The sequence below is a fragment of the Pelodiscus sinensis genome, chromosome 2 (genome assembly GCF_049634645.1).
Source record: "Pelodiscus sinensis isolate JC-2024 chromosome 2, ASM4963464v1, whole genome shotgun sequence".
NCBI lineage: Eukaryota > Metazoa > Chordata > Testudines > Trionychidae > Pelodiscus > Pelodiscus sinensis.
This window is the reverse complement of record NC_134712.1, coordinates 127,158,679-127,170,833: the sequence shown is the minus strand read 5'-3', so window position 1 is coordinate 127,170,833 and position 12,155 is coordinate 127,158,679. Positions and strand designations below refer to the sequence as shown.

At 39.3% G+C, this 12,155-nt stretch overlaps 1 protein-coding gene across 1 annotated transcript in view; it reads right to left on the bottom strand.

Annotated features, from left to right (window-relative positions):
• The window catches only part of CDH12 (cadherin 12), a 785,724-nt gene that overhangs the window by 220,659 nt on the left and 552,910 nt on the right, over window positions 1-12,155 (bottom strand). The window contains exon 5 of the mRNA XM_075921427.1: window positions 363-657. Coding sequence (XP_075777542.1) covers window positions 363-657 — 295 coding nt within the window. The remainder of the gene's footprint in view (window positions 1-362; window positions 658-12,155) is intronic.

Below are 12,155 nucleotides of genomic sequence, written 5' to 3'. Positions count from 1 at the left end.
AATATCCTTCTTCTTTGCTTTCCTCACAAAGTCCATGGAACCATTTTATTTGAGTCATCTTGGCTCCTGCTGCTGAACAGCCACTAAGCATACTTGCCCCAAATTCTACTTAGTGCAGGCTTACATTCCTTGATAGTCATTTATGCATTAACAATGGGGTAGAGAGGACACCAGAGGGTAAGAACCTAATGCTAAAATAAAATTGAAATCTGTATATTTCTAAGTACAAATCCAGCCATTTTCAGTGTACTAATCATGTATTCTTGGAACTAAATTTTCCCTTCAGCATGCTCAATAGTATTGACAATGAAAACAATTAAATAGGATCTAGTTAGTTATCAAGAGATTTGTTTCCTACTCACCCACTGGAGACATTTCTGGAACACTGGCAACATATGGCCCATCTAGGAACTTTGGCTCATTATCATTAATGTCCTGCACTTTTATGATGAACTCTGATTCAGGCTCCAGTGGTTTTCTGGTGTCTATATCCACAGCCTGAGCACGGAGTGTGTAGAAAGGTTTTTCCTCTCGATCAAGGCTCCTTATGGCGTGTATGTCCCCTGTGGTCTCATCAATGGTAAACACCGTGCCAGCTCCATCACCCGAGAGGGTATACTTAACAGTGCCCACTCCCTTGTCCAAGTCAGAATGAAGCTTAACACCAGAAAAAGGGAGGGGAAGGGGATGGAGAGAAAAAAGATTAATGGGTCATTCCTTCCTGGAAAACCATTACATAAATTTTACATACTATATCAGCTGTCAGAGTGTTTTGGAAAAAATGATATATCCACGTAATGTCTTCTAGGTATATGGGGAAATAGGTAATATGCCGAAGATCATTTTTATCAGTTCCTAATATCTAGGAAGGAAGCATTTCAAAATCCTAAATGATGCAATTTGTAAGGAATGCAAATTCCTTAACATAAAAACTCAAATGTGACAGATTTTGAATTTGGCTATAAACTTAAAGTTAAGACCAAGTCCTTCAGAAGTTTGGCTACTACTTCAAGCAAATCTTGGTCCGAATTAGGTCAAACATGAGCACGTTTGTGATTTTGTGTCAAACACATGATATTCGTTTAGCTGTCACACAAATGCAGATTGACTGCATTTTGCTTTTATATGATTGTTTGCTTTAACTCCAAACTTAGTTTAAAAAGTCATAATGAATTCACTGTGCTATATTTCTTTTCTAAGCAAGCCAGGAATCTATAATTAAAACAACTGATTGAAAGTCAGAATTTACCTTCACTTACACCCATGCCACCCCATTGACTTCAATATACAAATATTAATCATTTACCACATTCCCTTCTGTGAACTACTGTAGCTTCATTATAACCTGTGACATAAGATTCTCTGCTCTTTGCAATTATCTCTCACCTCAAACCTGAAATCTTGCTACATAAATCATGTATCTTACAGGATTTTTATTCATAAAGATTAAAATATAAATTATCTACAGAAGATTAACATAAAGTATCATTATGCCTTTTAAATCAAGTTTGGAGTTAAAACAAACCAATCATATAATATTCATAGTAATGGAAAGCTGCAAGTCTGGGTAATATTTTATGTTTAAACTAAAAATGTTTTGTAGACTTGGAGTAAAAATTAATCACTGCTAGATAATAAGTCACAATATTGGCCCATTTGGGCAGGTGGAAGATTTTCCCCTAAGCTATTTTTCCAGTGCTGCAATGCAGAGTCAATTGTTTAGCATTGTGAAATACTAGGATTTTAATTGAGAAACCGCCAGCGGTAACAACAAACAATCAAAATCACTTGCAAGTAAAAAGAAACCTTAGAGCAAGAGGGAGATTCACCCTGACTGTGAATGGAAATACAAAATTATTTTCAAAATAAACACGTGAAGGCAGAAACATTGGTATAGACAGCACTATGTTGGTGGGAGGAATAGGTACAGTTATTAAACGTACTCTATCAATGTTCTCCTAAGTTATGTCTACACAGCAGCATTGTTTCTGAATAACTGACGTTATTCCAAAATAACAAAATATGCATCTACATTACAAGCGGTTATTCTGAAATAATGTAGAGCTGAAGGATTTCTTACCCCAATTCATGATAACACTCATTTCACAAGAAGTAAGGGAAGTTGAAGGAAGAACGTTCTTCCTTTGATTTCCTGCTGTGTAGACATGTCCAAAAGCTGAATTAAGCTATTTCAACTTCAGCTGTGCAATTGACGTAGCTGAAGTTGGGTAGCTTATTTCGACTTTAGTTTTGCTGTGCAGTGGTACCCTAACAGTATCTTCACCAGAAGTGATAAAGCAGTGCAGCTACACCACTGTACATTTGTAGTGTAGACCCGCAATAGGAGAAACCTAGAGCACAAATTTTCTGATTAAACTGTCATTTTCTTAATTGTTGGAATAGTGCCTAATAGAGTAGGCCTTTAATCCCTGTTTGTGGGCACATACACTAAAACAATAAATATCATACACCCTTCTTTTCTACATGTTGACATTTGTTCCATGCTCATATTTAAGATGCAGCTAGAAAACTTTAATGGATGCCCAAGGCTATGTCATGGTGGAATGACCTCCCTGGTTTGGTATAGATTTAAATGAGGGAGGACACTTTAGCTGATCCTAATCCCATCTAATAATCCAAAAAGGGTTTTGGAGATCTGCTGTCAGGGACATAGGGTATGTCTACACTTGCCCCCTAGTTCGCACTAGGGAGGCAAATGAAGCATACCGAAGTTGCTAATAAAACGCGGGATTTAAATATCCCATGCTTGATTAGCATATTTGCGGCCAGTCGCCATTTTAAAAAGCCAGTAGCCTGAATTAACTTGCTGCGTGTAGACATAGTAGTCCAATCCAAAACCCTTCCCTCAAATTAACTGGTACTCCTCATTGCACGAGGAGTAACAGTTAATTTGAGGGAAGGGATTTGGATCAGACTACTGCTTCTCCACACGGCGAGTTAATTCAGGCCTCTGGCTTTTTAAAATGGCAACCGGCTGTGAATATGCTAATCAAGCACGGGATATTTAAATCCCGCGCTTCATTAGCAACTTCGGTATGCTTCATTTGCCTCCCTAGTTCGGACTAGGGAGCAAGTGTAGACATACCCATAGTCTGCAAATCAGCTTTCAAGATGCCTCAGAGTGAATTTCCTTGAACCATGCAGTCTGGAGAATATGGTTATACACTTTATTTATCTTATACATCATACAAAGCAAAGCACAATAGAGAAAATATGGAAAGTGAAAGTAAATTATACCAAAAAATACTGAGAACTAGCTAAATGGTTTCAGTAATGGGGCAAGAAGCTTAGTTACAAAGGAAGTGGTAAAGACATGTATTAACATTTATAGCCCATTCTTTCCTTTAAATTGAATTTAGATCTTTGAAACTCAGACGGAAGTCATTGTTTCTGGATTACAAAGAGCACTAACACACACCATCTCCCCATCCCTAAGCTTTTTTCAGCACATCCTTGTTGGTCTCTAACATAATAGGCACATGACCCTGCATGTAGCTACCGCATAGGTGGGTTTTTAAATTACCTCACCACTTTAGCATAGTATGTTCCTCCATTGTGTGCTAGGTGCATCTTAATTCAATTCAAAGGCATCTTACCAGCAGTCTGCTGGGAGTCAAATATCCCCTTTGTTTGTGGAATGAAAAGATAATGGTTCCTCAGCCCTGAGATAATTAATGTCTTTCTCCTCATCACTTTTATTTAAGTGGTTAGATCACATGCCCCCTGCTGAGCCATTATAACATGGTCAGTTAAAGTTGCTTTCAAATGTAGGCTTAAAATTATATGAGTAGGAGAAAAAATGAAAATGAATAAAACAGAAACATCTTAACATGGCACAGAGAAAACTGAAACGCTTTCTAACATGCATGTTAGTGAAATTAAGGAAATTTTGCATTTGTACCATGTGATCTAGGCCATTGTGTACTCCTGGTAGATATGATTAAAAAGTAAATGCCATAGGCCAAATGGTTGTGATTTGGAACCAGGAATTTGCTAACCGGGAGAGCTATATTAACCATATATAATCCACCTGGCTCTGGAGCAGGGTTTGCTGACTGTACTTCATATTTGCCACTTGCATATTCCAAAACTGGCTAATAATGAATTAGGCTTCACTGTAAATGGTAGCCAAGGCTATGTCTAGACTACAAGCCTCTTTTGAAAGAGGCTTTTTTGAAAGAATCTTTCGAAAAAGCTTCTTTTGAAGGAGAGCATCTAGACTGCAACCACTTCTTTCGAAAAAGTGAGACGCTTTTTCAAAAGAGAGCACCCAGGCAGTCTGGATGCTCTCTTTCAAAAAAGCCCTGTTTGCATTGAAGAACACCATTTTTCAAAAGAGCACTTTCAAAAAAAGGCATTTTTCCTCGTAAAATGAGGTTTAGTTTCAAAAGAACATGGTGGCAGTCTAGACGCAGGTACAGTTTTTTCATAAATAGTCCACTTTTTTTGAAAAAAACCCCTGTAGTCTAGACACACTCTAAGAGCTTCCATTCTACCAGAGAGGAATGAAAAATTGCTGTGCTGAAAGGTGGCCATGGAAGACAAAAATAAAATGTATATATATAAAAAAAAAAGTAAATAAAGTTTTCTGAAGAATGGTCGAGTGAAAAGAAGGTGAAAATGGAAAAGAAGCACAACCACAAAGGAATGTGGTTCCTTCAGATATAGGCCATGTAAGTATTACTCTCTGCAGAATTAAAAGTTCAATTGTCAAAAATAAATTCACTGCATTCCACATTATTAATAATCTAGATCCCTAGTCAGTAGAATGATGCTCTTTTACACTAACTGAGGATCTGGCCCATTATATTTATTTCATCAATCTGATTTGTCCTTTGATTTTGTTGATGTAATTTTGTAATCCATCACTGGAGAATTGGCAGACCTGGCATTTATTTTTACTTCACTTTGAGCTATTCAAATTATGGTGTGATTTGTGGATACACAGCTTCTCCCTAAATATGATAAGCCATCAATCTTCTCAGCTGACTCAAGTTCTCCAACAGTAAAAGAGAAAGCACATTTACCAGCTGCCTCGCATAAATTTAATTCCATTATCTGATTGAGTTCCAAATTCACTTAGCTTTCAAATAACAAGCTACTTTTAAAAAGCCAAACAAAACAGTTTCTGGTGACGAAACTATTGATCTGCATTGTTCAGGCAGCTGTTTGCTATTGGTGTTATATGTTCCCCAGGCCAACTCAAATGGTGAATGAAACTCGGATGCTGAGGGAGACAGAGAGAGAGAGAGAGAGAGAGAGAGAGAGAGAGGACTAGGATATGCTGGGCTTGCACAGGAGTACAGTCTGATCTTGACTTTCATTGCGTTAAACTTTACAGAAGGCAGTTTAGTCTACAGAACAAGTGCTTGCTACTCTGTATCTGATTTATATGCTGCAAAGTGTACTGTACTGAAAGAAAAGACATTTATCCTTGTCTAGTCCAAGTTGAAAAGTGCACATAGAATTTGAGCGAGCTCTTTTTCTATCACTGTGTCTAACAGTAATTTTATTGTTTCATTCCAATTTTTTGTGTGTGTCTTTTATTTATTTTCTATTTCCAGCTTTTCTGCTCTTTGAGCAAAGCTAAAGGGAGAGGAAATAGACATACACCCCATTTCTTCATTCAGAGCATCAGCTGTGTTTAAATATTGAACTGACCTGAATTTATTGTACAGAACATTGCAAATGAATGCGTCCATGCCAATCTCCTTTACTATCATGTTTCCTTTGTAATTCTTGAGATTAAAAACGCCATGAAACTTTGAAAATATGAAGGTTCATTCCTAGCATTATTCAAATTAGCTTTTGCTCTCTGTATCCCAGTAAGAGAGAGATCATTTTTAATGTCACATTGCTGTTTAGGCAAATCTTTCCCAAATGAAAAATTAAAGATTTCTTACAACAAACATAGTTAGTACAGAAAATGATGAATATTTCTCAGTATGACAGCAAATAAAGACAATAATTAATAAAAAGCCCTCTAGAATATATTATTTATCACACATATAATGCACTAAGATAAGAAAAAGAAGGATATATACACCAATGAGAAGTTGGTTGTAAAAAAAATCAGCTATATACAATGGATATTATAGAGTTGCTTGTTAAGTACCTTTGCTTAAATGTACTTGGAAATGAATAGATTGTCTTTTTTCAATTCATTATTTTACAACAAACCTCTATAAACAGAGTGAATACCTCCCACAGAGGATTCACCAAACTAGATCAGGATTTGCTCCATCCACTCTACCATCCCTCCTCAGGCTACTGTATCTTGTAGCTGTAGTAAAAAGAGAGCCTGAAAAATAAGCCCATGTATCACAGGTCTGGTGTGAAGCCTGAGAGCTGAGCAAAAGTGGCTAATACTTTGCTAATATGAAGCAATATTAAGCTGTGAGCAACAGGCAGGCCCTGATCACAGAATCTGACAAGAATAGGGCTGATATTGAAGATATAAGAAGTACTAGGCACAAGTCACACAAATACATTTTGGGGGAGAACCAGAACACCCCAATAACAGCACATTCCCCATAGATAACAAGAACATACTGACCCAGTCTCAGGATAAGGTAAGGATGACAGCATGATGGATAGGGATATTTTGATTGAATCAATATGTATGAGGTTGGAATCCAGGTACTCCAGAGTGCAGCACACAGATGCATCAGGAGCGATACGTAACTTGTTTGTAACTGTATGTAAAGATGTATCTCAGATGGTAATGGAAAGTCCCGCCACTAGCTCAGTTGAGCCCATTGTCAGGAGGCAACATTCTTAGTATACCTGTAACCACTGAGCTAGGATGGTGTTACTGTGATTTATTTGGAAATAAACTTGGCCAGGTGACTTCTGCTCTTATCTGATTTTGTGATTGTTGAGGGTTTTCGCTGTATGTTCTATGCCAGCTATCTGTACAGAGCCAGGGCAGCACAAAGAGGGAGCACACACATGCAGCCAAATGATTATCAACATGTGACAAAGCAAGATATCGTTCAGGACACTACATTGGTGACTTCTGACAATAGTAGTTAATACTTTGCTTCAGAAGAGCTGAAAATCCCCATAATGCATGTAGTCACCTGTGTAATGCATATGTATGTAGTATTTGACTTCATGACTTCCTAGAAGAGTGAATTCACAAGAGCGTGCTGCCTGGAGGCTTTCCCTGCTGCAGCAGGATGCCAAGCCAGGTAAGTGTCCTCCCTCATGCCCAGACCCCGCACCCAAATCCCCCTCACTCACTCCTCTCACCCCGCCAAGACCCCGTATTCCCAGCATGCTCTGACACCTTGCCTCAAGTCCTCTCTTTTACCCTCCCTCCTGGCCTGACACTCTGCCCCAAGCTCACTGGGGCAGCTGGGACCCTCAGATAACTGGAATTTTTAGATAATCAGAATGCCCTAATCCCCGAGCATGCTGGATAACACAGGTTTTACTGTATTTACATTCTTTGATAAATGAGGTCCTTAGTCCTTCAGAAACTTAAGAAATGTGTCACAGCCTTTTAAAGTCCTTACCTGTCCACAGACAACTCTATTATTCAGAGCAAGAAGACTTACTGAGCATTGCTCAGGTCCTTTAGGGCAGGGGACTGGTAGTGTGGGGGTATGCAGGAGTCAGGGCTGGGGCTTGGGAATGTGTGGGGCTCAGGGCAGAGCATGCACCCTACTCACTGGCACTCACCAGGGCCAGTCCAGGGGTTGGGAGCTGCCTGCTGGTGCTCCCCAGGGCTAGCTGGGGGAGATGGGAAGGCATGCAGCAGCTAGCAGCTGTTCCCTTGGGCAGGCCAGGGTGGCAGATGCTGCCAGTCAATGGCTGCTCACTAGGGTGTTTACTGCCCCCCATTGGTGAATATAACTGTCCCTGCTCTCGTACTCCTCCCTTTTCATTTGATATGAAACAATCATATTCCATGCACATCCCATTATCCTGGCACAAGCCCTGACCTTGCTTTAGGTTGTGATAAGAAGCTGCATATCAAATTTGGTGGTCCTAGGTCTTACCTTTTAAGAGAAGTTCTTGCACAATGGATTCACAGATGGACAGACAGACAGATGCACATTTCTTAAATTTATAGACAGATGTCCATTATTCCTATATACTTTATGGGTAATGAAGTGCTAATACTACAGCAAGTATGTCAGCCCTACATAGTTCATGAGGTGGATAGGAGTCATGGCACACTTGCTAAATTAAATCTTCAGACAATAATGTGGGTTAGCAACGTATGTACACTTGCTCTATTTGTTACATCTCAAAAGTTTGTATTGATGCCCTCAGAAAGTTGACACTAACTTGTGAATCAGCAAGGACTGTGTAGGTAAAAGGCCAAATACACTTCATAAGGTGCCAAGAATTGTAATATATATGGTGAATAAATAAGTTCCTATAGATTCCTATACATTGTGTAAGGTGTGCAAAGGCTCTGATGCTCTTGCCAAGTTTATATGTGCTTTACAAAATGCACAGGAACTACAATATGGATATGGAATAAGTAGGGTCTCCATGGATTTGTGTGCTTTCTGAATTCAGTAACAGTACTGAAAAAGAAAAAAGGAAAGGAAAGGAAAGGAAAGGAAAGGAAAGGAAAGGAAAAGCTCAAAGAATAGAAACAAACACTTTAATCAGATACAAGCTCTGTTATGCAAAGTTATATTCGCTAATTTTAGAAAATTACCCATGAGTACAAACAAAATTCCTATAGCAGAATAACTCTTTTGATGCTCTATTATAGTGTAGCTTGGGCTTCAAAACAGTGCATTTGGTGTTTACTTCTCATTATTAACTTTTTCTTGTGAGCACAGACCTCCAATTTACAAATGCGTAAATCTTTTTGCTCTTTTGCCCTTGTTGCTGGTAACATTTTTTGGATTCTCATTCTCATTCTATCTATCTGTCTGTCTCTCTCTCTCTCTCTCTCTCTCACACACACACAGACACATTTGTCTGCCTAGTGCTATATTTCCATAGTCCCCCTTCTTTAATAGACTGTATAACCACATCAGTCCAAGTAACCAAGGCAACTTAAGTGAAGCTTAATGATGAAACATAGATTGGTGACTTGAGAAGAGGCATGAAACTAATTAGCTGTGTTAAGTAACAGCATAAGGAAACCAATGGTTGTGTAAAGACTGGAGAAGTAGATGGTTATGTGAGTGATGGCCTTTGCAGAAATGGGAAATATAGTCTCTCTATTTAAAGAGCTCTATAAAGTATCTATTTTATTAGTGAAAATCATTAATGTCTGAAGAGATTTCATATACATCTCTTTTGATCCATTTATGGCTTATTATGACAGTCTGTAAGCTACTTAACCCAAACACACATGTACAGTTTGTCCTTCCCTATGACTGCAGTGGAGTAAACAGGACATTTCTCCTTTTCCTTGAATAATACCTTGAAATATAGGAAAAACTTAAAAAACAACAAATAGTCTAGCAGCACCTTAAAGACTAACAAAACATGTAGATGGCCTACACATCTTTAAGGTGCTGCTAGACTATTTGTTGTTTTTCAAGTTTCTCCAGTTACAGACTAACTTGGCTACCCCTTTAAAACCTTGAAATGTAGTTTAATTACTTAAGCTAACTATTCTGTTGCACTCTGTATTTATCTGTGACACTCTGAATATTTCTGAAGATGAGCTCTGTGGAGCTCAAAAACTTGGCATTCTCACCATATTGGTTTAATGAAAGATATCCCACCTACATTGTCTCTCTAGGTTTTTTTTTTTTTTTTTTTTGCTTTAGTGCTTTTGTGTTGTAACCTGCTCAAGCTCAGCCTCTGGATTGTGATGGGGATATGGAGCTAATGCATCATTTTACAAAGTGGTACATAGTAAAATGGAGCAAATAAAAAGCAAAGATAAAGGAAAAAAAGGGGCGCTAATAATGACTATGTAGATGGTAAGTACAGGGGAGTTTATTTAATTAGATTGTAAGCAATTTGGGCTAGCATGTGATGCATGGCCAGAAAAGGTTAAGCAATCTGAAGGATAAATGACCCAGATTTAACCTTTAAACATATTGGTAGATAATGTTTGCTGTTTTCAGTGTTTACATATATATTGTTACAAGTTAATGATGTACCCAAACAGTCCCTGTCTATGGTATATTCTGTTCATTCAGAGATCAAAAGGAGATCTTAACATTTAAATGAACTGTATGTATACTTATCTTTTAACCACTATGTTCTCTTTTAAAAATACATTTTAATTTAATTAATACAAATTGGTTGTAAGTGTGTATTTAGGAAACATTAGAAGTATTTATTAATTTGGGAAGTGATTATTTGGGACTGGTAGAACTTTCATGGAATCATAGAATCATAGAACACTAGAACAGGAAAGGACATTGAGAAATCATCAAGTCCAGTCCCCTGCCTCATGGCAGGACCAAGCACCATCTACATCATCCCTGATAGACATCTAGCCAACTTGCTCTTACATATTTCCAATTATAGAGATTCTACAATCTCCCTTAGCAATTTATTCCAGTGTTTAACCACCCTGATAGGTAGAAAATTTTCCCTAATGTCCAACCTAAACCTCCCTTGCTTCAGTTTAAGCCCATTGCTTCTTGCCCTATAATCAGAGGCCAAGGAAAACAATTTTTCCCCTCCTCCCTGTGATACCCTTTTAGATACCTGAAAATCACTATCATATCTCCTCTCAGTCTTCTCTTTTCCAGTCTAAATCAGCCATGTTTCTAGACCTTTAATCATTTTTGTTGCTCTTCTCTGGACCTTTCTCCACATCTTTCTTGAAGTGTGGTGCCCTGAACTGGACACAATACTCCAACTGAAGTCTAATCAACGCAGAGTAGAGCAGAAGAATGACTTCTCATGTCTTGCTCACAACATTCCAGATAATGCATCCCAGAACCATGTCTGCTTGTTTTGCAACAAAGTTAGTGTGTGGTCCACTATGACCCCTAGATCCTTTTCTGTGGTACTCCTTCCTAGACAGTTGCTTCTCATTCTGTATGCATGAAACTGATTGTTCCTTCCTAAGTGGAGCACTTTGCATTTGTCCGTATTAAAATTCATCCTATTTATCTCAGACCATTTCTCTAGTTTGTCCAGATCATTTTGAATTATCACCCCATCCTCCAAAGCAGTTGCAACCCCTCTCCAGTTGGTATCATATGCAAACTTAATAATCGTACTCTCTATGCCATCATCTAAATCATTAATGAAGATATTGAACAGAACTGGTCCTAAAACAAACCTCTTCAAAACCCCACTTGTTTTGCCCTTCCAGCATGACTGTGAACTGTTAATAACTACTCTCTGAGAATGGTTATCCAGCCAGTTATGCACCCACCTTATAGTAGCCCCTTATATGTTTAATAAGAATTTTAGTAATCCCATGGGTGGCATGTGAATTGCTGGCTTGGGGAGGGTAGGCCCCATTCCCCATCCCTTACAACAAAGATCCTGTCCCTTCCACATCCCCATCCTGCTGCCAGAGCCCAGAGCGCCCATCTCCACTGCCGCTGGTCCCTGCCCTAGGTTTGTGCATCCACCGCCCCTGAGCACTTGGAGGGCATGCAGCACAGCATGCAGGCAGCTACAGTCTCCCCAGCCTGGAGTGACAGAAAAGATGACACAGCTACTGCCTGCCTCAGCCCCAGGAGGGCAGGTGGCATAGCCATAGGCACCCAGGCACTGAAGTGATGAAAGAGCAGGTGACAGCCTCAGCCTCCATGGCCCCAGAGTCCTAGGAGGGCAGGTGGTACAGACCAACCACAGCCACTCCACAGGGAGACCGGAGTGAGCACATCAAGTGAAATGGGAGTGGGGAGCTGGTGGCAGAGGATGAGCAGGGTTGCACCTGAGTGTGTGGAGAGGCAGAGCCTCCCTAACCTAGCTGCATATTTGTAATCCTCATCATTTTTGAGTTGGTTGTCTGTATTGGAAGTCCAAGGCTGAATTGCTTTAAGAGAACTATTAGTTGGGATTGATCCTGCCTTGGGCAGGGGGCTGGACTCGATGACCTCCTGTGGTCTCTTCCAGCCCTAGGATTCTATTAACTGTGTGTGGGCTTCTGGGCAACCAGTAAGATATTGTAGAAGCTGTTTTGTGCTGGCTTAGTAAATCTAAGTACAGGCAGTCCCCGAGTTACGCGGATC